The 25667-nt window shown below is 39.0% G+C and overlaps 1 protein-coding gene across 23 annotated transcripts in view; it reads right to left on the reverse strand.

Moving 5' to 3' along the window:
* Positions 1–4047: 4047 nt before the first annotated feature.
* Positions 4048–25667, reverse strand: part of KCNMA1 (potassium calcium-activated channel subfamily M alpha 1) — a 1086632-nt gene continuing 1065012 nt past the window's right edge. For 13 of the 23 annotated variants that reach the window (XM_073596784.1, XM_073596787.1, XM_073596783.1 and 10 more), the window contains 2 exons: positions 10473–10492; positions 4048–4857 (listed from right to left, as the gene is read on the reverse strand). In XM_073596784.1, the coding sequence (XP_073452885.1) occupies positions 4703–4857; positions 10473–10492 (175 nt within the window). In that variant the 3' untranslated portion in view covers positions 4048–4702. The remainder of the gene's footprint in view (positions 4858–10472; positions 10493–25667) is intronic. The other 10 variants (XM_073596785.1, XM_073596806.1, XM_073596802.1 and 7 more) reach the window with 3 other exon arrangements.

Here is a 25667-nt window from a genome sequence, read left to right on the forward strand (position 1 = left end):
ATTTAATAGCCTTGTAATCTATTTTTTCATGAAATTATTTCTTTTTTCTGCCTCCTAGTAACATCCTCTGAGTTCCCAAACCTCTCATTTTCCTCACATGCATTTGGAACAAAATGTGCATGCTAGTGTTGGTCATGTGCACTGCTCTATGCTCATTACAAATCTTTTAGTCCCTAGTCCATTTCCGCAGCAAGCAAAAGAGGGTGGCCACGTTCCTACATTTAGTGGGACCATAGAGAATAAATGTAGCCACTCTTTAACAGAAAGTTAGATTACAGCAGCAAATCAAATGGAAGTTTGACAAGGCAGAGAGCAAAAGAAAGGTACTTTGTGTAGGAAAGAATACATACTTTTTTTTTTTTTTTTAAACACCAGAGGCTAGTGTCACTTTAGGGATAAAATAGCCAAGATCACATCTGTCTTTTCCTTATTCTGGCTGTGCCCATTAGGGAGATATACCTCTCTATCTGTCCTGTTTACCATTATCATTGAATGTGAAAATAAATGGCAATCCCATATTTTGGGTTGTCCCCAGAAAAGTAGTGAAGGGGAAATCTTCCAATGAGGACACTAGTTCTGGTGATCGAGGGGGGGCAATGGATGTTCTTAATTTCCAGGGATTTCCTCTCACTTCCTGTTTGGTTATGGGACAGGAAGTAAAGGGAAATCTATGCAATGAGACACAGATGGTTAAGAAAAAAAATCTGCCGAGTTACAACCCTCCCTCGTGCTATCCCACATGAAAAAAAAAACAACTTTAAAAAAAAAAAAAAAAGTGCTTTAAGTAGGATTTCAGTCCACTTACCATTGTAGTCCCAGTTCTCTTTGACACATTAAAAAAAAACATCTGAATAAGAGCAGTTTCTTAATTAGAGAATACCATACCTGTGATACTTTGACAGCCATCAAGTATGAGAAGATATAGTCAAGGGTATTGTATTGGCAGTAAAAAAACATTAGTGGCCCAGCTGGAAATGTATCTTTTTGACAAGTTAATGCCCAATCCTGTAGTGCAGGTATTACTAAATGAGCACTGGATACTTATGACCATTCTGTGATTTGTTCCCAGTGAAACATATTTAGGAAATTATGGGCAAGCCTGTTCCATTTAGTGAACACCTGTCTCAATAAATTAAATGTTAAAGAGCTTTGTTTTATGTCCCAGTCCCCTAGGCTATAAAGTATATATAGCACTGCAAAGGCTGAGATACAGTATGTGACAGCATGTCGCAAGCTCCACCCACCAATTATCTTAAAAAAAGAGGGTGTGTCCATTTACCATTGAACAACAAATGTGTTCTCACAGTAGTACCGCTCACACAAGCCATGTCTGTTTGTAGCTGCTCCCAGCTTATAGTGTCAAATCAAGGCTTTCATGAATGATACTATTTGTTATGAAAGCCCTGTGCTGAGGTCTGTGTACAATTGGAAGGAGAGCCTCATTCTGACACTTTTAGTTGGAAATGGGGGGGGGGGGGAGCTTGGGGCACTGGATCTCACATTCTACTGCTTCTAGAAAGATGGAACAAAGTGCTATATGTACTTTTTACCATAGGGGATTGGAGCATTAAATGCTATATAAAGTGATAGTTCTTCTTTAAATCTGATTCCCAACTTTTAGTGAAATTTGAAAAGTTAATTTGGGACAAGCTGGTCCAAACAAAGATTTACTTTGCTAAGACATGCAGCGACGCTCAGCGCTGTATGAACTGTATTTAGCCTCAGCTACATACAGTGCATAAAGCTGTCTTCCAGCAGCAGGACGTAAACTTTCTTTTCAGCTCACAGAACGCAATTGAGTCAAGCTTCCTCTGATTGGCTGAGGTGGAGAGGCAGGCGGAAGACATCACAATCTCTGCCTCAGCCAATCAGAGGAAGCTTTGTATCCATTCAGAGATTTCAAATCTTCCTACGAATGTCTGAACAGCACTCAGCCTGACTCAGTTTTGTTCTGGGGATGTGAAGGGAAGTTCCCATCTAACTGCAGCACTGTGTATCGTATGTAGCTGAGGGTACATACAGCACTGACAGCCACTGCCTGTCTTAAGCTGGATACACACTATACATTTTTCTGTAGATTTTTTTTCCGTCAGATTTACCAAAACAATATACTATGAGGTCAAACCTTAAGAGTTTCAATTTGTATGCAATCAGGCAGGCCCTTGCACTACATGGTTTTGGTAAATCTGAAAACAAAAATCTGCAGAAAATCTAATAGTGTGTATGAGGCTTTAGTGAGAGCGTGGTCCAAACAAATTATCTAAACTTTGTTAAAAGCCGGAGATCAGCTATAAGGTCTGCAATAAATCATTCAAGAAGCCATCAATCATCTTTTCGATTTAATGGCTAACTAGAGCACTGCTGCAATGGAGGGCATTCATACTATTGGTATCATATTGAAAGTCTATTTAGTGGTAATATTAGAGCAACTGGAATATATCCAGTTGCACAAGGAGCAACCACAGACTGCTGGGTCGGTGGTAAAGATCTCTTTGGCACTATAGGTTTAACGTTCAGAAGGCAATACCTTACCCTCTTTAGTCAGTAAATCAACACAACATTTAGATTAGAATCTGTATGGAGGCAAATCTGGTTCATGACTTACTTGATAATTATTTTCAAAATACAGGAATTTAACCAATATGTTTTGTACTCAGCAAATACTATAATATGAAGTAAATGCTTTAATATCTGAGCAGTGAATCATAGCTCCAGCTTCCCAGATGAAATGTTTTTATTTTTTAAATAAATTTAAATCTGTTGTAATAGTAGTCAATTGAATGAAAACATTGTAGACACATCCTGGGCTTGTGGACACATTGACTTCAAGTTGTTGCAACTGAAAGAAAAGCATTAATGCATCCTATATTTGTGTAATATTGAATCCAGCCTATCTTCACAAGCATCAGACCACGGTTTTTACATGTGAGCACAACAATGGGTTTAACCTGAAAATATGAAGTAGGAAAGTGTTTCTTTTTCAAGCAGTTACCGCTGGCTGTGATGTAGCGGGCCCAGTCCTCAAAGAAGCCCTAGGAATGAATATTCAATGAGTAATACATTAATGTTGGTCCTTTTTTTTAGCAATATTCTTGATCTTTGAACAACTTACAGTCTAAATTGTTCAAACTGCACCAGAATAAATGTATGTCCCTAAAGGGGAACCTTTACAACATAGAATAATTATATATAAAACTAAAAAGCTCTAATGCAGCATGGTTGTGTTACTGAAAGTAATGGTTTACTTTTAAAAATTCAATAAAAATGTTGCATTTTCCTTTATTCCCACCAGGCTACTACCTTCCTGCAAGCACTGGGCTTTACATTTCTTCTACTTTGTGCGAGTTTGTATATATCTGTTTTAGGTGAACCACTGAAGCACACCCATAGTCAGGGAAGTTCACAATATTGCTGCTATGCAGGATATTAGAAGATCTCCCACTACAGTGTTAATTGTTGTCATTCCCTTTCTGCACAAGTAGTGGAAGTAGATTGCATAAAACCTGCAAAGTGATGACTTTACAAAGGTAATACTTCCCTTTACAGGTTAATCATTTGCTTTTTACCCAAACCTACAATAATATGGATGAACGTGACAACATTTCTGGTTTATTTTTAAAGTGGGGTTCACTTTACTCTAATAATACTTTAATAAGTACTGCTTTCAAATTACTTTTTTTTATTTCTAAAGGGCATTATTAATTGCCAGTGAGAACTGCATTATTTTTTTTTTAAAGACAGTATATTATTCTGGATCACATCTAAAACAGGTAGCAAAGGTGGACCCACATGTCAGTATCCTTTGCACCTGCCCTGACACATACATGGCCCTTTAAATGCATCTACATCACTCATTTATATGATAATTGCTCAGTGACGTTTACTTTATCAAAATGGAAAATGTATATTTTAACCAATTTAAGGATGGAGTTGCAATTAACTTACAACTGTGATCAGGTTATAAAAGAAATTATCGGTGGTTGTTTATAACTCAATAATATGACAAATTAAATTTAAAAAAAAATCAAACAGAAAAGTAAACAAACATTTGTTGGGATTGTGTTCTTAGGAAGGTTTACAGAAACCATTGAACACCTTCATTAATAATGCTAGTTGACTGTGAGACAAAAAAAGTAGCAAAGTCATTTCAATCAAAATTATCCGGATCCCATACAACTCTGTGGCAGAAGCATGGAATAGTTCAACAATGACATCCTTTATCTGATCTTCCAAGGCAAAAGTAACCTGCTTTGAATTTGTGATGATGTCCTAGGAAGCAGCTCACTTGGTCTTGTAGTAGGGAAAGTATTCAGCTGTACTTAAAGTATGTTTGACACAAGTCCTTTCATCACCTTCCCATATAAATGGCTGTTATTAATCCTTAATTTTTGGGCAAAGACTTGACAAAAAATATATTTATATATATTTTTCTTCTTTCTAATGAATAAAAATAATTTAAAACACTAGAGGCTATACATGACTATATAGATGCTGTTCATTTATAAATTAAATAATGTACACTTGCTTTTTCCAGTCACTGTATGCCAGTTGGAAATACAAAACAAAGTCTTGCTTCTCACAGGCCTATTGAACAACGCCACTTTTATGCTTGCAGTTATTAGTTTGTTTTGCAAGTCTGGATAGGTCTTCAAGTTCTGTGATAGGTCTTTGTTGTTTTCCCCTAAAAAAGTTCAGTTTAGGATTAACATTCATCTTCGACCTCTCGGATTGGCGGTATCAAGCTGCTCGTCGATTTGTATTGATTAATCTGATTAGCCATATGTGTGCTCATTGGCTTAATCTGAATGTTTCTGGGATAAGTGTTTTCCATTTCATCTGTATACCATTTCTTTTCTGCTGTGGAGCAAAGGTTGAAGATAGGAACGAGGGAACAGGATAGGAGCAGATGACATGCATAGAATGCAGAAAAGATGTGACAAAATAAGAAAGCATCATTTGAAAAAAAAAAAAAGTATGGTAGAATATAAAGAATGTTGGGCAAGATGGGGATAGATGCAAGAAGGATTAGTAGCAGCAGCGGGTGTAAGCAGAAAAGAAATGGAAGTAGGTTTGAAGGAAAGACAAAATGGGAGAAAGGAAATAGGCATAGTTAGTGCTGGAAGCCAAATAATCCCAAACAATCATTAAAATGAGTGAAAAAAAAAAAAAATAACGTGAGAAAGAAAGAACAGCAGTGATGGGAAACCAGTGCATAAAACCGCTTTCACAGCAATTTCCCCCACATCGTAATTGTTCCTGAGCTACTTATTTGATGTACGGCTGGACTAATTATTTCATATTAAGCTATCAGTCTTGGACGTCTGGCTTCTGTTTATGACAATATGTTCCTGTTTACACCAGTCTGTAATTCACCATCTCAATCCTCTCAGCTATAGTGAGCAGCAGTTTTATCTCTTGCTAGAGGGTGCGGCATATTGGTGCAGCTCAATGGTTATACACTACGGTTTCTCTGTGCTGTTTCTTTTGGCTATATGATTTGCCTTTTTTTTTTGTTTTTACATATTTATATTTATGCAAGTCTGAATAAGATGGTCTAGTCGTAAAACAGAAGCTAATTAGCTATATTTGTGTATTGTGAGCGTGTTCTCTTTGGAAGATCAAGGGTTAACTGTCTCTCTAATAAAACTGGAATATTTCAGTGTAATTCCTGTTCTTTTAAAGCTCCCAGATCTCTTAGAACACATCACAGGCTCTGAATTATGAATGAGGTTTTAAAGAGACGGATCTGGATGCGTCGTTTTAACAGTGGGTTGTATTAAAACCCCGAGATGTGTACACATCAAAATAATTTCAGCTCCATTTAAAAAGCCATTTAGTCTGTATGTGACACATAGTGGGACATATTTCATTCGGGAACAGCCAGTTGTGCCTCAAAGCAACCTTTCAGTGATAGCATGTTAAAAGCCTATCTCTGATCAGATGAACACATTTCATATATAATGTTTAGGATTATTATTTTTTAATACAGTTTTTATCTACTTTCACTCATCCACCCCCACCCACACCTTTGCTTGTGCTGTCACTTCTGATCGTCATTTAGGATTTTGTTTCTTTTTTAGCGTTTTTTTTTTTCCTTTTCTTTTTATGTCTTACTCAGGTTCCATACAGTGGACAAGGTAAAAAAAAAAAAAATGTAATGCTAACAAATTAAACTTTCAGTAGAATCCACTAAAACTAAATTTGCATTCCTCTTATCATTTTATTTGGCAAACGTACCTCTGCTTTACCTTTTGATAAAAGGAACTCATCCTCCTAACTGGGTTTATCTAAGCACTTTTTCCCTTTTCTAACAAATGTCTTCCCAGGCTTATGGTTTACAGAGCAGGAAGGGACCCTGTGCCTGTACAATGAGACTCATACACACTGGTTCACTTATGTAACCTAAAGGGGGGGGGGGGGGTGGCTTCAATCAATCTGGAGACCCCAGCCCTGATTTCCAACACACTCCACTCAAACAAAAACAAGACTCCCATCCTGCATTTGTTAGAAGTGCTTATCATACAGTCATCCAACCATAAAAATGACTATAATTCTTATAGGGAACCCCTGTGTTTTAAAGTTTTACTTCAGTACCAGCATTCATCAGTATTGCATCTGATCTGCCCAGCAGATAGCACTTCAATGGGTTCTATAAATGGCAATTTTAGTTGCATAAAATCTGCATGTTTAGGGAATACTTTAATGTTACTATATAGAAAGATCCTGCACAGACTTTCCTCATATATTTCCACTGCTTACTTTTCTCCTAAGCATTCTGGCCATATCTTGGCACATTTCTTCACCAGGTTTGTCAAAATATGGAACATCTATGCATCCTCTAAACTACCACTACTGTGCACCTGCATTATTAAAGTAATATATGGAAATGGTTCGGTGCTGGAAAAATTGAACAAATTTAAGAATACCCATAACAAAATAGCCCAAATGGTGTTCCACAATGTGATCAACTCATCCACGAAGTATAAAATTAAAAAGGCAAATTCCTCCTCCACTGTAACAAATAGACCAAAACTCATCCAAATAGATGAACCTCTAGATAAAAGGTCAAACAAACTTTAAGCAATTTATCCTTCTTCCCCTTTGAGGAGCAAATTGGTGACATTTTATTAACTTTGGTAAATTTATTGCCAGGTTTGATTACTTAGAATAAACAGTGTTGCATTATGGAAGTCTTTCTGTATTTTTTCTAGTTAAGTACATGCATGTTTTGGAGGTTTATTCACGAGTCTAATGGGAGGATCAGGTGATATATGATTAAATGGAGGAGAAATCGCTTTGGATTGTTTCTAAGGCATTTAATCTTTTATCTAAATGTCCAGCTAGCGAGGTGCGTTCAGGTTGACATGTACTAGTATAGTTGTCATTATTTAGTAGGAACACATGAATTTTTTAATTTTACATTAAGTGGATGAATTTATCAAATTGTGAATTTGGTTATGCACAATTCTATTAAGTAAATTGATTATATTTGTTTTATTTTAAAAATGTAATGTTAATTTACATCTTTATTACTTGTATCCTTGCTTACACCTTATAAAAGTGTTCGTGTAGTTGCTTACGATTCATCTTTCACACACAAATATGTATAAAATATATTTATAATGGTCAAAACATATAGAGGGCTCCATTTCCCAATCTTACTCTAAAAAGTGCAAACTGAAAAAAAAAAAAACACAATATATAACCTACCCTTATATATAATACAAAAAATTATATTAACATTCAATATGTAATAAAATGCATAAATATCAAACCATATATGTATACAGTGCAAGTATATATTGGGTACATAAATGATTGTCCGTGTCAAATCCACATAAAGGCCATTTGTGCAAGTATACAGATGACCAACCTTCAATAAAGTGCAACCTCCAATACGTTACAAAAGATCTTCCATTTCTGTCTCCAAACTCTCACCTCCTGGCAACCTCCACCTGAGGACACTCCAAACTCTTTTAGGGATCAACTCACTGAATAATATTGGACTACTTAAATTGTTAAGTAGGTCTACTAGGCTTATGAAACTTTCCATAGAACCCAGTCCTCTTCTTATTCCCATTTTCCCAACTCCAGCAATATACATGAATAGATATGTCTATCAGGATAGCACTATTATTATATTATTTATACACACACATATACATATACAGCTAACTGTGTTTATTAAACACTTTGCGTCCGGGGCAACTTTTTAATTTTTCACACATGCTAAAATCAGCATTTTTGCTATAAAACTGAACCCCCAACCATTACATATATTCTGAAAGCCAAGACCTAGAATAAAATGGTGGCATTTGTTTGATGCATGATGCAGAGCCCCTGCGCAGGCGTGATGCTTCCTACAATTTGACGAATATCCAAATTACCATTTATTTACCTCACATTTATAATGTCTGTAAATTTCTGTTGCAATAAAGTTTGTTTTGGTACCAGAAAATGGTGGCATGGTGTCATTTATATTGCACGATATTTGCAGCGCTAGTTATCAAACCCATATTTTCAGGAAAAAAATACACTAAAATGTATTTTTTGTATACCCCTGGAGTTGGGAAAATGGGAGTCAGAAGAAGATAGAGGTCTTTGGGTTATATGGAAAGAGCCATAGGTGCGGTAGACCTATTATCTTAAGTGGTCAATATTATTTGGTAAGTTGACCCCCCCCCCCCCCCAAAAAAAAGAGGTTGAAATGTCTTCAAGTGGAGATTGCCACAAAGTGGGAGTTAGGAGACAGAAATGGAAGATCTTTTCCAATACTGTATATTGAAAGCTGCACTTTATTCTAGATTGGTCACTGATATAATTGTTGCATTTTAATGACAATTTCTCATCTGTGTACTTACAATTATGGGTTTCATGTGGATTTGACACAGAAAATCACTTTATATATACTTACACTGTCTACACATATGGTTTGATATTTATGGATTTATTTGCATATTGATAACATCATTTTTCTAGTATTATATATTTGTACACATTATTTTGCACGATTCTCCTTTCCCCGGCCAGCGCTCCTGACCCCTCCCCCCTGCCGAGTGCCCCCATAGCAAACAGCTTGCTATGGGGGTACCCAAGCAGCCTTGCTCACAAGCCGCTGCTCTGTGTGTCCATTCACACATGGAGTATGGCTCGGCCCCACCCCAGGAAGAGACCTGGGAGAGCTGCTGCTCTAGTGCACATCACTGGATCGAGATAGGGCTCAGGTAAATATCAGGGGGGCTGCTGTACACATGATGCATAATGCATGAAGGTAAAAAACCTTGAGTCTTTACAACCACTTTAAGGATGACTGTACATTTTTTTTTACTAAACAACTGGAAAGGTGCTCAAAAGCAACTTAAAGCTTGGGGCTCAGAGTAACTCAAGATTTATAGAACTTTTCAGTACATCAGTATTTCAAGTGGGTTTTTCATCCTCATACAAGTTTTTGAAAATGCAAAACATGCATGAAACTGTTCGAATGCAGGTCAAAAGGTGGTCAACTGCACCTGTCAATTAATTCTGAATTATCTTAGAGGGGGCATAAACTGATGACATCAACACAAGTCCAAAGCCTTGACACAGGCTCTTACTTTGGTGCTTTCTGTTTAACAAAGCTGAAAGCAACAAACAATGAAATGTATGTTTCAGACCCTAAGCAATATTCTGATGCCACAGAAAATGGATTTAGCCACCCACAGAACTGAACATGTCAAGCTGAAGTCTACTACAAAGGTAGAAAATACATTTTCCTATAGTCTGTTTGACAAAATTAAAAATAATAACTGAACACAGCTAAAAGAATGTCCAAATTCAACAGTTTACATGAGAGGGGGCTTTGAAAAATGACCTCCTTGACTAGATATCATGCAGAGGTCTTTTATAGGGCTCACATTTTGCTTCAAATAAACTCGGCCTTATTATTTCTTTGTCACATTGTTCCACCTGTATATTATACACCACAGTGTAACTACAAAAACCAACACAGAAAACAAACACATGACAGTGAAAAAAGGAGGAAGGGCAAGGAAATTTTGAAATGGGGACAACCAGTCAGAAAGCACAAGGGTACATGCGGAAAAGCAAGCAAGCTGGCAATGAGGAGCCACATAAAGACAATAGCGACAAAAACAGCCAATTTGAGTCAGGACTCCTGGTTAAAGCTGAAATCAAAGAACAAATTACACACTACACAATAAGAGAAACAGGAAAAAACAAACAATGGAAACCCCTTGGCAGCTGGAAAAGCTACAAGTGCCCAATACGTAAATATCTGCAAATTACGATGTTAAATTGCTGTAGCATTCCAGCGGGAAAGGGGCTTAGACTAGTGACCTAATTTATTTTATATATATATATATATATCCTCGTATGTTGTCATTGTTCCACACAGGGTATCACAAGGACAGTTATAGAAGGAAGAGGAAGCCCACAGAAGCTTCTAGTGCATGCAGAACTGGGAGGATCCATACCTTGGCCCATTCTATTCGTCCTTGTTGCAATTTAGAGAGAGAAGTAATCTATGTGAGTAATTTCAGAGGCTTTGAAACAAGTTTTTTCCCTTTATCTAAGCTGACAGGTGGGTAAAGTTATACTACATTTTATCTGTTCCATTTGGTCTATGTAGATCCTTAATTTTAGCTTTCTGCTCTCTCCAAAATCAAACCTAGAACTATACAAATTCGCCAGATACCATATAGCAAATATGTGCATTTGGGGGAATTGTTGTTTGTATCATTACATTTCCAGTGGACTTCCCTTTACCCCAAAAGTCTATTCTGTATGTCATTCTGAATCTTCTTTCTAAAGTGGTACTCAAAAAAATAGCTAATTCATCAATTATACATCATTCATTTTAAAGCAGTAATAAACCCAAAAGCTTACATTTTTATATTGCAGCTTACCAATTCTTACATGTGATGGCTGCATTCATTTTCTTTTTTTGGCTTTCTTCTATTTTCATTTGGTGATCCTGCCAGTAAGTCGTTGTTTTTCAAAAGAATAAAGATCTCCAGCAAAATATATCAGTTACAGAGATGAGACAAACCATTTAACAATAGCAGGGGTGCTTACATTGATCAGCTTTTAGTTATTTATGTAAAACCTTTATCCCAAAAGTAAAAAAAAAGAGTTTGCAGTAACTGAATAAAGTATTAACTGGAGTTTTTCTGCAGTTTGTTAGTCTAATCTAAATCTGCTAGTACACCTAACACTCCCCTCTCCCCAGACTGAAAATGCTGCTATCCAAAGGTGTCCCCCTGTGCTTCATCCAGAGTGGGGGCTCTTCAATACAGGAGGTGTGTTAATGGCAAGATCACCAGGTGAAAACCGAGGGAAAAACAACGTATGCAGCCCAGACATCTAATGATTGGTAAGCTGCAAAATATAACATTTTTGGGGTTATTACTGCTTTAAGTAATTGTGATCTGAATATCATTAGGAAGTGCTCTCCAGCTAAAGCTTATGCCAAATTGTTACATGTTCTGCAGAATGTATGCTTGTTTTTGATATATTACAACACAAATTGTCTATACAAGGAACATAATTCAAAGTCTTAATACCTTTTAGCAAGTTCATTTTTTTATTTTTTCCATATTTGCCCTAGTTACTCACCTTTGCGCTGCTCCCCTGCAATTATTTTCATCTCTGGGAGAATGGCAAGAATGACGTGGTGGACTCTTTTAGGTACAAGGTTGTTGATGAAATATGGCATTTGATTATGCTACAGTATATACTTGTTTATTATTATTATTTTTAACACTGAATGGCCACATACTGACCAGGCTACCTATGATAAAGTGGTTCTCAGCTCCATTCCTCAAGTAACCCAACCGATCATGTATTCTTTACCTTGGATAAATTATACTATATTTCTGGATCAGTAATTACCACTGATCCTAAAAACTATGACTGGAGGTGTCCCAAACAACATGTGATAAGCTTTACAGCTTTGATTCTCCAGAATCACAGTTCTGCAGCCATTTGATGGGTTAGCTAATGTGACCACATACTGTATAAAATAAATAGTCTACATATTCAGAATATATTACATAGTTAGGTTGGAAAAGGACACAAGTTTATCTAGTTCAACCAACAGAAAAAAAAAAAGAAAAACTAAGAAAAAAAACCCCACATACACAATCCTATACCCACAGTTGATAAAGAGAAAGGCAAAAAAGCCCAGTTAAGCATGATCCAATTTGCCCAGCAGGGGACAGAATTATTTCCTGATCCCCCAGGAAGCAACTGTATATTCCCTAGGTCAACAAATCCATGGTGTCATTACCTATAAGTGTTCATATCCAGTTTTATTTTTGCATTTAGAAATGCATCCAGCTCTTTTTAAAAACAATCTACTATGACCTGGCCAGAACGAGTTCTTGAGGGAGCTTATTCCACATCTTCACAGCTCTTACTGTGAAGAAGCCTTTCTGTATTTGGAGGTTAAATCTCTTTTCCTTCAGCTGTAAGGAGAGCCCCCTTGTCCTCTGTAATGAGCTTAAAAGTGATAACTCTACACCGAGTTCACAATATGGACCACTTATGTACTTATACATGTTGATCATATCACCCCTTAATCTCTTCTCAAGAGAGAATAAATTCTGTGTTAATGCCACCGTTCCAGGGCTCTGCAGCAGCTGGCCTCTATGAAAGCTAGCTTAATAACAGAGATGGAAGAAATCGGGTTTCCACATGAAAAATGTTTGACCATTATAAATACTTGCACATATCACACTGTGTAATGTATCGGAAATAACTAGATAACATTTTGGAACAAACTGGGTGGCGTAGAATAAAATCGTTAGTATGATTTTCCATCTCTAACAAAAATATTTTCTAGTAGAAGATTATGGCCAAATAGCACTGATGACATTCAGCAACTTGGTAAACTATTACAGTGGTTATTCACATTATCAGTGGAAACTGAGGGAAAATACCTTGTCAAGCAAGAGGATGAACTAAGTATGGGACTGTTACTTCACACTAACTAACACAGACTACGGTCGAGCAATAACACAGAACATTAACCTCTGCTATTTCCAAGGATCTCTCATGGGCATTTAGAAGGAGTTTATGTGAAGTCATGGGAATATCACTTAAAAACTTGAGGGAATGATGAGATTAAATCAATTCACAAAAATCAATAGATGCTTGTATATACTGATGTCCAGACGCAGCCCATCCACCTGCTCTGGGGTTGCTAATCAACAATATTTGTAACCTAAACAGTGTAGTGAAATGCCTCATCACATTCTAAAATAAATAGTATATCACTATAAAAAGAATATATATATAAAATCCTGTGTTCAAAATCTTCATCACACCTCATCACATTCTAAAATAAATAGTATATCACTATAAAAAGAATATATATATATAAAATCCTGTGTTCAGAAATTGTGTTCAAAAATTCATATGGTCCAACTTCCATAAAATGAGAAAAAACACCATGTGTCTTCAATCTTTGTGCATCAGTGTGCATCCACCACCAATTGAAGGACCTGCTCGCCTCAATGTTATCACAACACCCTCATCAATATTATCCAACTATTGCTGCTCCTTAGGGTTCACCACCTCAATCCTACTTGGTTTACACAAGACAACCGTCTCATCTACTTCTCGGTGTAATAATAGGGCTCCAACAGTTTTTCAAATTTATTCTACACACCACACAAAGAATTAAACTTACAAGAACACAACTTTAAAAGCGCTTTACAGATAGTCAATTGCCAGCTCACCACCACACTTTGCGAGACTCCGGCATGACGTTACAGGCTCGGCTATTCCCTCCTAGACGCGTTGCACCCCATGATTGGGCTTCCTCAGTAGGCCATGGTGTTTTTTGTTACTTGTTTTTCCCTCTTTTTTCTTATTTTATGGAAGTTGGACTATTTTTGACTACAATTTCTTTTTATATTGATATATTTATTTTAGAATGTGATTAGGTGTTGCGCTACACTGTTTTGGTTATGAATTTACTTGTTTAGTGTTGTGGAATCACTGTACAGTGTTTGAAAATGCTTATAATATTGTGGATTTTGTTAGCACATATAATAATTGCGTTGATTGTGACTATCACCTTATCAGTCAACAATATTAGTACTTCAACCACGCTTTCAATTACACATGAATACCCATGAACTGCAGCACTTCTGGCAGTGCAGGATGGAGAAGAATGACAGCAGTTGGGATTTCAAACCTTCAGACCGTTGAAGTGGCTGCGGGATCCCTGACGGTTGAGGATCACCAGCGGTAAGTACAGTGGGGTGGGGGGGATCTGGTGTCACTTTTACAGTTTTTCTGAGACTTTCCACCTCTCCTCAAGTATATCGGGCATGAAATTTGACACACAGTCATGGAGCTTTTATACAAAAATGACTCTGATGAAGTCAATGGACAAAACAGGTCAGGCATGCTAGAGCTGGGGTTTGTAATGTTTGACTATGTTTTAAATAAATCTGAGTTACTCTATGTTGGTTTTAGTTTTTTTTTTTTTAACTCTTAATGACTGTGTATAACCTTGCTGTTGCTAAAGGCAATTATCTGTAGAACTGATGATCGGGAGGCTGTACCACAAGCATTCATAGACCTTCAAAAATGCGTATCTGATGTTTCCGGTGAGTGCTGAATTTGATGGATATTTTTGTGTGATTAAAAGCTCAACTGTTGAAGTTCCACTAATAAGGTTAGTGAATGAGGTCATCAGTGATTACACATAGGAGACCCATAAGGAGTTTCTGGTGAATAGCTGTGGGTGGCAGCCCCTTTGAAAGCAATGGGAGGCTGACAACTTCCTCAGTTGATTGTGGCCACTCGCATGTTTTCGCTCATGGAGCAATTACCTGCAAATGATCGGCTCTGAACGCAGAATATCGCCATTAGCAATTACATGTCAGTGGCTCTGATTAGCTGCGGGAGCTGTCAGCTTTCCATTGGGCTGCTGCCACAGCTAATCACTGGGGTTACCTGCTGGGTTTCCTGTATGTAATCACTAATGGCCACATTCGCAAGTGTGAATGGGGCCTAAGTGCCACACTGGACAATCTGTAGACTGCAGGTCTGTAGGCTGATCCGTAGAGCTAGCCAAAACATTATATTTGTCAGAGAAAAGTCTATCTAGGCATGCAGCTTTTTAAAGCACAGTTCTTAGCCTGTTACATTTAAAATTTAACCAAAATTTTACCCAGGATTTGAGGCAAGAAAAGCCAGAGGGGTTGCTTAAAAGATACACATTCCTTTTAGAGTAGGTATAAAAAAACTGAGAATGCTTTTCAATGAAGGCCCTAGTCTTTCAATTTAGGGGAAAACTGCGTGTAATGAATCAGTATGGAAAATTGTCATGACCAGCAAAGGTACAAGATTGTGAAACAGCAGAATTTTCTTACACCATAACTTGACAACAATGAACGTTTTTTTTTCCCTTCTTCTTGGTTTGGCTAAAATTCTACAAATGTGTTAATATTTCTCCTTTTATCATAAAACTCCTTAAAAAGCAAAACAAGCAAAATGTACGCAGGGAAATCAGAATATAGTATTTAGAAGCTAAATCTGCATTACCAATTCACATGCAGAAAGGCAAAGCATTGCTTTTTGATCTGCAGAATCTGGTTCTACATGCCCCATCAATAACTGCACTTTTTTGAGTATTTTGTAGAGTAAATTTAACAATTAATCAACATATTCAATGCGTGAGAGAAAGCAATAGTTGAATGTTATAATATCAGCAGATTCATAGCACTAATGCAGTGATGGGAGGACCTGTATCTTCTATTCCCCAGACAAGCTTTAAGTGGGTGTAAAAAATAAATATGATTCCATGTGTACAAATCCTCTAGCTAATCTTACCTATTTTCTTCTAAAATGCTATGCTCATGTGTCAGTGTCTTATAAAGCAAGAGCTGTATGGAGGGCATGAGACAGTGAAATTACTGTAAATGTATCATTATTATTACAACGTGAAGGAATAATATACAGTTATTGTTTCCATAGCAAAACGAGCAGCTCTTTACTTGACTGAAAATATACGCTAGGTTCTGAATATATAGTTCATTATCCAGTACAATTCGCTGGGCTAATATGCCACTCAGTTTCAAATGATGAGCATTGCTAATACAATCAGTAACTTTTATTTTGAACTAGTCACTTTTATACATGAGCCAAGGTCAAAACTTGGAGGATGAATTGCTAAACCAATCTGCTTTTTTAAGATTAAGGATTGAAGCCGGGGTGTACACGCATGACACTCGAGTGACCTTGCTTTCATTCTTGGATGAAAGCAACCTCACACTTAAGTTCCCAGGATTCTTACCTGGGGTGGAGCCTGTCCCCTAGGAGATGGCTCCATATCTAGGTCTGGGTAAGTGTGCTCTGCAAAACCATGATGGCGGTTGACCACCAAACTATATACACCATCATCACACACAACATACAGGGCTTCAATTCCCCCGTAAAGAGAACAAAACCCTGCACATACTACCCCAAACAAAAGGCAGATAGCTTGATGTTGCAGGAGACTCATTTCTCCAAAACCTGAACCCCAAGATACCTTAGCACAAAATACCCACAGTTTTATACCTCATTCGGCCCAGAAAAAAAAACTCGGCGTAGCCATATGTTTCTCTCGTAAAATACCATTTGTCCCTTCCACCGTAATCAAAGATAAACAGGGTAGATATATAATGGTAGTGGGCCATATAAATGACCAGGTAACCACCATAATTTCTTATTATGCCCCTAACACGGTCAAATGGACTTCTTCCACAGAATGTTTGAAGTATTGCTCCCAAAAGTGCAGGAACAGGTAATCTTAGGCGGGGACAGCAACCTACCATTAGACCAAATATTAGACAAATCATCGCAAAGTAAACTAATATATAAATGCGTACCTAAATGTAGTGGTGGCCTAGCACAGCTGCTACATAATAACGACCTTATTGATGCATGGAGAGAAGATAATCCCTCAGCCAGGGATTATACCTTCTACTCCCATGTTCATCGTACATATTCCAGAATCGACCATTTTTTTTATATGGATCCCATTATTACCATATGTAATCCCGGTCAGGATACTTAACACACCATGGCTAGACCACTCGCCGGTCAGGCTTTCTCTTTCCAATCTGTGGAAAAAAAAACCTCATCCATCCCCATGGAGATTGAACACCACACTTCTAAATGACCCGATAACGGTAGCAGAAATAGAAAAAGATATGCTTATACTTTAGGGGAAATTTACCAGCAACAACTTCCCCTGTAATAAATTGGGCAGCCCATAAGGCCACTATTACTCTATTACTACTACTCCAATTGGCGGCACAACACAAGCAATCTCGAGACAGCACAGTGACACAACAGGAACAGACATTATGGGACCTCCTAAAGGAACAAAAAACGACACCACAGGTGGACATTAGACATAAAATAAATGAGGCCAGATTAGCCCTGAACTTAAGCCTCACCACATAAGCGGAAAAACGTATATGCTGGTCACGGCACAGATACTACACTGCTAGCAATAAAATTAGTACCCCGCCCCTATACATCTGCATTACCTAAGGTGAGACTAAATAACGGGCAGCTAAGTCAGAACCCAGAAAGAATAGTCACTGAATTCACAAAATTGTATGCCAAATTATATAGTACCTCAGAGAAAGTAGGACCAAATAAAATGGAGGAATTCTTTAGACACAACCCTCTTCGGAAATTACAGAAAGAGCACTTAGAATTGATGGACCAAGCATTCACTGAAACTGAGATTGTACAGGCAATCAAAAGTCTTAATCCCCCCAAAGCCCCAGGCCCAGACGGATTCTCAGGGCTATACTGTAGGAAATTTCAAGAGATTCTGACCCCAAATCTTTGTACCCTCTTTAATGCAATCAGGTAGGGTATGGCCCTTCCAGCCCAGGAAAATAAAGCATTCATACATGTTCTCCTGAAACCGGGTAAAGACCACGGATGTCATGAAAATTACCGCTCTATTTCCCTGATCAACACAGACTTAAAGATCATGACAAAGATCCTGGCGGTCAGAATTAACTAATTTTTAGCTAATTACATCCACCCTGATCAGGCCGGATTCGAACCGGGGCGCCAAATGACGGATCAAACAAGAAGGGTCATAGATATTATTTACGCAGTCCACACGGACTGGGACGGGAGGGGGCCAAGACAGGGAATGCTGTTATCACTGGATATTCACAAAGCATTTGAATCCCTGTCTTGGGACTACCTCTTCTTTGTCCTGACCCGACTAGGATTCGGAGATCATTTCTTATCCACGCTCAAAACTCTCTACAGCTCCCTGACGGCAGCCCTAACAGTAAAAGGATATTTCTCAGGCCCAATTAACATCCAAAGAGGGACACGCCAAGGCTGTCCATTGTCCCTGCTACTTTTTATACTGGCACTAGAACCACTCGCGATACAGATACGAACCTCCTTAGACGTCAGGGGAATAGAATGTGGGGGCACTTGAACACAAATGCATCCTTTTTTGAGGATGATATACTGATGGCAGTTTCATCCCCTATTACCACCCTTCCCAACCTATATGCCATACTCAAACCATTCTCCATAATCTCAGGTCTCAAAATCAATCATGACAAATTGCAAGCCATGAACATCTTCTTAGATGACACCATGATTTCCACCCTAAAACGATCTTACAAATTTACTTGGAAAACTGAAACCCTCCCATATTTGGGAATAAATCTTACTCCATCTTGGAACACACTATACTCCCAAAATTACCCGGCATTGTTTAAAAACCTAGGGGCAGACATGTCAAGATGGTCGCCCCACCCGCCGTCGTGGTTTGGCAGACTCGGTCAAAATTAACGTGTTACCGAGAATACTGTATCTTTTTAGGGACACTACCTGTGGCACTAGCCAAACTGGATCTGAAATCATTTCAAACTAAACTCCTGTCATTTATCTGGGGGAACAAGAGGCCTAGGGTAAATATACGCATGTTACGCGCCCCCAAAAGAAAAGGCGGATTGGGCTTTCCAGATTTGTTAAAGTACTACTATGTCGCACAATTGGCACACATTACTAGATTCCACAGCTCACGACCACATCCAACATGGACGCCGATAGAAGCCGAAGCATGTAAGACACACTCAATCTCATCTATTCTTTGGTTGTCTCCTAAGCAGAGACCCCCAATTCTATGTCCAGCACTTTCTATCTCCTTGAGCATTTGGGACAGAATACTTAAATCTCACAACTTCCAATCCTTACATACTGCCTTAGCTCCACTATTGGGGAACGCAAGATTCACCCTGGGTCTTTCTCCCAGATCATTTGAGTGGTGGGTGAACAAAGGTCTACTGAGAATAGCAGATATCTGTGATCATAGGGGCATCCTAACAAGAAGGGCATTAGAGGACAAACATCAGCTACCAATCTCAGAGATCTTTAGGTACACACAGATGTGCATTTCTTGTCTACAATATTAAAAAATTCAGATATAACTACGATGACCCCTATGGAATATTTCTGTACCCAATATGACAAAATCAGAGGCCATATCTCTGAATTGTATACAGTCCTCACGAGTAGTACTGAAAAGTTGAAATATATGAAGAGATGGGAGGCTGACACCTGGGAGGGCATTGAGCTGGACATGTGGCACAAAATAGCCCAGGGAGCCACAAAATCCATCATAAATATTTCTTTAATAGAAGCAAATTTCAAAGTTTTAATAAGATGGTATTCGGTCCCAGCAAGACTGGCGACCTTTATACCCGAGGCATCCTCTAGATGCTTTTGTGGCTGTGGACAACTGGGGATGATGTACCACATATGGTGGCAGTGTCCCAAGGTGAGACGCTATTGGATCAGGGTGTACAATTTCATATACACCCTCACCCAGGTAAACTTAATTAAATCCCCAAGACAGGCACTGCTAGGAGCTGAGATAGATTCAGCTTCAAAATCTCAAAGGCGTCTTATAACGTTTGTATTTACAGCAGCAAAAATTACAATTGTTAAATCATGGAAGTCGGCAGTGGTGCCATTCGATCAGCTCAAACACAAGATCTCCTGGATCATGCTTAACGAACGAATGACTGCGATATTACATGATAAAATGCAACATTTCAAAAAAATATGGAGCCCCTCCTGGACTTGATATTTAAGGGGAGATCCCAAAACTATATTGATGTAAAGGGGCTGGCGAGGGGCAGGGATCGGGGTACAGGGGTCACTTTCTAAAACTCTAACTTTTTCCATCTTTCCTTTCTTTTTTTGTTTCTTAATCTCTCTCTTTTAAGGTACAATAACTTCTTCCCGCTATCTCTAAATGGTCTGACAAAAAAAAAGGAGGGTCCTAATGCTGAAATCTAAAAATGTCAATTTAGCTTAGGCACAGACCTCACTCGATAAACATGAATGTAGCAATAATATTATAAATGATATTTCAGGAGACAAATGTCAGTACCACATTACAGAAAGTTTTAAAGAAAATTACAGAAACAACACTGAATAAATGACACTTTGCTACAATGTAAAGTAGTGAGTGTACAGCTTGTATAACAGTGTCAATTTGCTGTCCCCTCAAAATAACTCAACAACACACAGCCATTAATGTCTAAACCACTGGCAGCAAAGTGAGTACACCTCTAAGTGAAAATGTCCAAATTGGGCCCAATTAGCCATTTACACTAATGAGTCACATGAGACCGGGGAGGTCTCAGGTGTGTTAAATTTGGTATAATCGCTTTCACTCTCTCATACTGGTCACTGGAAGTTCAACATGACACCTCATGGCAAAGATCTCTCTGAGGATCTTAAAAAAAAAAAAAAAAGAATTGTTGTTCTGCATAAAGATGGCCTAGGCTATGAGAAGACCCTGAAATGGAGCTGCAGAGCGGTTGGTAAGATCATACAGTGGTTTAACAGGACAGGTTCTACTCAGAACAGGCTTTGCCATGGTCGACCAAAGAAGTTGAGTGCATGTGCTCAGCGTCATACCCAGAGATTGTCTTTGGGAAATAGACATATAAGTGCTGCCATCATTGCTGCAGAGGTTGAAGGGGTGGGGGGGTCAGCCTGTCAGTGCTCAGAGCATATGCCGCACACTGCATCAAATTGGTCTGCATGGCTGTTGCCCCAGAAGGAAGCCTCTTCTAAAGATGATGCACAAGAAAGCCTGCAAACAGTTTGGTCTAATGAGACCAAGATAAACTTATTTGGTTCAGATGGTGTCATGCATGTGTGGAAACAACCAGGTATGGAGTACAAAGACAAGTGTTTCTTGCCTACAGTCAAGCATGGTGGTGGGAGTGTCATGATCTGGGGTTGCATGAGTGCTGCCGGCATTGGGGAGCTACAGTTCATTGAGGGAACCATGAATGCCAACCTGTACTGTGACATACTGAAGCAAAGCATGATCCCCTCCCTCCAACATAATGACCCCAAACACACATCCAAGGTGACCACTGCCTTGCTAAAGAAGCTGAGGGTAAAGGTGATGGACTGGCCAAGCATGTCTCCAGATCTAAACCCTATTGAGCATCTGTGGGGCATCCTCAAACAGAAGGTGGAGGAGCACATGGTCTCCAACATCCACCAGCTCCGTGATGTCGTTATGGAGGCGTGGAAGAGGACTCCAGTGGCAACCTGTGAAAGCTCTGGTGAACTCCATGCCCAAGAGGGTTAAGGTAGTGCTGGGAAATAAGGTGGCCACATAAAATATTGACACTTTGGGCCCAATTTGGACATTTTTACTTAGGGGTCTACTCACTTTTGTTGCCAGTAGTTTTGTCATTAATGGCAGTGTGTTGTTATTTTTAGGGGACAGCACATTTACACTGTTATACAAGCTGTACACTCACTACTTTACATTGTAGCAAAGTGTCATTTGTTCAGTGTTGTCACATTAAAAGATATAATAAAATATTTACAAAAAAAAGTGTGTGTGTGTGTATATATATATATATATATATATATATATATATATATATATATATATACACACACACACTCACAAAGTGAGTACACCCCTCACATTTGTGTAAATATTTTATCAATATGTTGATAAATGATTTTATATGATATGATTTTATTGACTGGGATTTCCAAAAACAGTCCAACTGAGGTGTGGGAAACACAACATACAATGTAAACAGGCCCACAAAAGCAGTCAATAAAGCTTGATAGACTCAGGGAGCTGCTTGTAGCACCTTACACTGGCATTGGAGAAGACCTGAACACCCATCTAGTAGAACTTAAATGTGTAAACAGAAGTCCAGGTGGCAGCATTGTATATATGAGAAACAGATGCTTGATGCTGAAAAGCAGATGAAGCACTATGTCCTGCCTGAGATGGAATTAAAAGACTTCCTTTGAGAGGAAGGAGGCTTTAGACCTCAAAACAATATCATCCATGGGGCCAATTCGGTTGATGAGAGTTTCTAGAATGCTTTCAATCCATCCAACAGAAAAGGCCTGGTGGTCTCTGGATCTGGCAAAAACCTGACCAGTTTGATATTGAATCTATATGCCAGTAGATCCACTTCTAGTATCACCCACCTGTAAAAAAAGGGTTTGAAACACCTCTGAATGGAGAGCCCATTCCCTCAGATCCAGGAGCGATGACTAAGAAAATCCATTTTCTGGTCCCTCATTGATGATGGTTGATGCAGGCCATAGGCCATGGTATTGTGCGACTGAACTCTAATCTGGTGTTGGAGATCAACATTTCAAAAACAACTGAATCACTCTGAGCTCCAGAATGTTGATGGCAAGATGTGGTTCCTCCAACCACCAAGTCCCTTGTACAGGTTGACCAAGACTGCTCCCCAGCCCAATAGGGTGGCATCTGTCGTAAGGACTTTCCACATTCTTGGCAGAAAGAATTTCTCTGACTTCAGCGTTGGAAATCTTCAATGCCAGGAAAAGTCTGGTTTTGGGGGTTTGATGTATGAGACATTCCAAGGACCGAGTCCATGTGTCCTATGCAGCCAAGATGTTAAGTTGCAACAGTCTGGAATGAAACTAGGTGTATGGCACAGCCTCAAAAGGAGGTAATCTTTAAAGCCAAGACCATCATGCAGTCACAAATTAAGGACTGTCTCCAGCTTGAAGGCCCTAGGCAAAATTTGTCCCAAGACAAGAAGATTCTGGATAGGGCAGTGTCTACTCCAATCTGTGAGATCGGTCCAGCTATGATTTTTACGAAGATCTGCAGATATTGTATTGTCTATTGGATGTTGGCTAGGGACAGGGGGGACTGGTCTTTCAACATGTGGTACCCTACAACATGAATCCCCTGAGCATTTAGCAAAAGCACAGCAAGCATCTTGGTCAAAACCCTGGGGACCATGGACAAGCCAAAAGGATGAGCGGCAAACTGATAATGATGACTGTCCACTGCAAATGCAGGTAGTGCTTATGAAACGGAAAGATGGAAGCGTATAAGTAAGCATTTCAGTTGTCTACTGAGACCAGAAAATACCCTGCAAGGAGGGAGGCAATGGTAAACCTAGTATTTTCCATGCAGAACTTTTAAACTCATAGAAACAATGTGATAGTCTTCAAATCCAAAATGGGACAGACTCCTCCATTTGGTTTGGGAAATAAAAAAATCAACTTTAGTAGAAACCATGAAAGTGTACTCTTGTTGGTAGAGGGGTAGAGACAATACTGTTGGATAGCAACAAGTAGGCCATGATGTGGAAGAGAATACGTTTGAAAGCATGAGGTAGGGTTTGAAACTCCGATCTTGGCTGGTTGGGAGGGGCATAGTTACATAATTAGTCAGCTTGAAAAAAAGTCCATCTAGTTCAACCAATTAAAAAAAAAAAAACAACCAACCATACAATCCCATATACACGATCCTATACCCACAGTTAATCCAGACCAAAGGCAAAAAAAACCCCAGCAAAACATGATCCAATTTGCTACAGCAGGGTAAAAAAAAACCTTCCTGATCCTCCGAGAGGCAATCGGATGGTCCCTGGATCAACTTTACCTATAAATGTTAGTATCCAGTATATTATCTACATTTAGGAAATAATCCGGGCTTTTTTTAAAGCAATTTACTGAGCTAGGCCAGAACCACCTCTGGAGGGCATGTTTTTTTTTACAAAAGTATGTTCCAGTCTTAGCCTTGGCATTAGAAGACTGCATGTGTCAAAAGGAACCTTTTCAAACCTACTGCTAGAGTGGATGTCCTACTAGTAGAGGTGCTAGCCTTCTTCTTCTGGGGAAACCTTACCCTCTGTGATCTCGTTGATGTACTTATCCAAGGAGGCACCAAACAGGCTTAGCTGACCAGCATTTAGGTCAAAGAATCCTGCGCACATGTATGTGGAGAATACATCCTTGAGATTTAGCGAAGTATATCTGCCAAGCCATTCACGCAATAGTGCAAGGCTCTAAGTAGCAGAGCTAAATGACTGTGGACAAAAGTATCCATAAGGATGGAACTAGGGTTTTTCGGGCCATACATTCAGACAGCAATTAGAACCAACCACAGAAATTGCAAAATCAACCACAGAAACCTCCCACTTAGGTGGGACACTTTCCTCAATAGGAAATGTTGAGTGAAGGGTGTTGTGAGAGTGCAAATCTTCTCCATATAAAAGGAAAGTTCCCATACAGAACAGGTTCTACCAGCCTTGGGGTGAGCAGACTCCGGCTTCTCCAATGCTAAACAGGAGTGTACAGAATAATTAGGTATAGCTATGGTATCCCTAAGCTTGGCTGCAATCTTGCTTACAGGTGTGTCTTCCTAAGCCAATCCCTCAGAAAGAGATCCAATCTCTCATATGCACATCTCTGGCACAAGGGCAAAATTTAAGACCGATTTAGAAGAGGAGGTAAAAGAGGCATATCTGTGACCCCTGCTATCTTTGGCCTCAATAAAGCTAGAATGTCTTCCCATGAAATCTGACACTGTGGCAGAAAATACTTCTTTAGATAGAAAAGAGGAAGCTCCCCACAGGTAACCCAGACAGCAATAAAAACCTAACCATAATTCCATATTATATCCAAATCTAAAAGAGAAAAACTATTTGGCTTTAGATATACTTTAATTATACATGTAAAATTATGATACTATCTTTGTCTCAGGTAGAAACCAACATGTGAGCTGTCACAGGAGTTTGGCTAACAGAGGCTTCAAGGCAGGGCAATCTTTAATTGAAGGATTTCAGGACACATGTAGCAGAGGTGTAGGTGGGGGGGATGGGATTGGGAAGGGATTCAGAAGTCCAAATTCCCCAAAATGTCAATCTGTGGTGCTGGGGCTGCTGCTAGGTTTATTCATATTGTTCTACACCAGTGGTTCTCAACCACCAGGTTGCAGCTTCTCTCATGTTGGGCAGCAGGAGCAGGAGTCCTACTTTAAGAACCTGGGTTTTAGACTGTTGGGAGGCACTCTTCCACCCTTTTCCTGTGGCAATGAAGTGATTGCACAGATTACAGGAGTGATTAGATTTGACAATCTGTACACGAATGGTTAAAAAGGAACTTCTTCATTTTAGAAAAAAAATTAAAGCCAACAGCTACAAATACTGTAGCTTCTGTAGTCCAGCGCTGTCTTCATGCATCTGGTTCTTTCACTGTTGTGGGTCCCAGCACCACCATCTTGTATTCAGGAGTCGGCTTTGAGTTTCTGCAGAATCACAGGCATTGTACAGTGAGGCACACTGGTC

The sequence above is a fragment of the Aquarana catesbeiana genome, linkage group LG08 (genome assembly GCF_042186555.1).
Source record: "Aquarana catesbeiana isolate 2022-GZ linkage group LG08, ASM4218655v1, whole genome shotgun sequence".
Classification (NCBI taxonomy): Eukaryota; Metazoa; Chordata; class Amphibia; order Anura; family Ranidae; genus Aquarana; species Aquarana catesbeiana.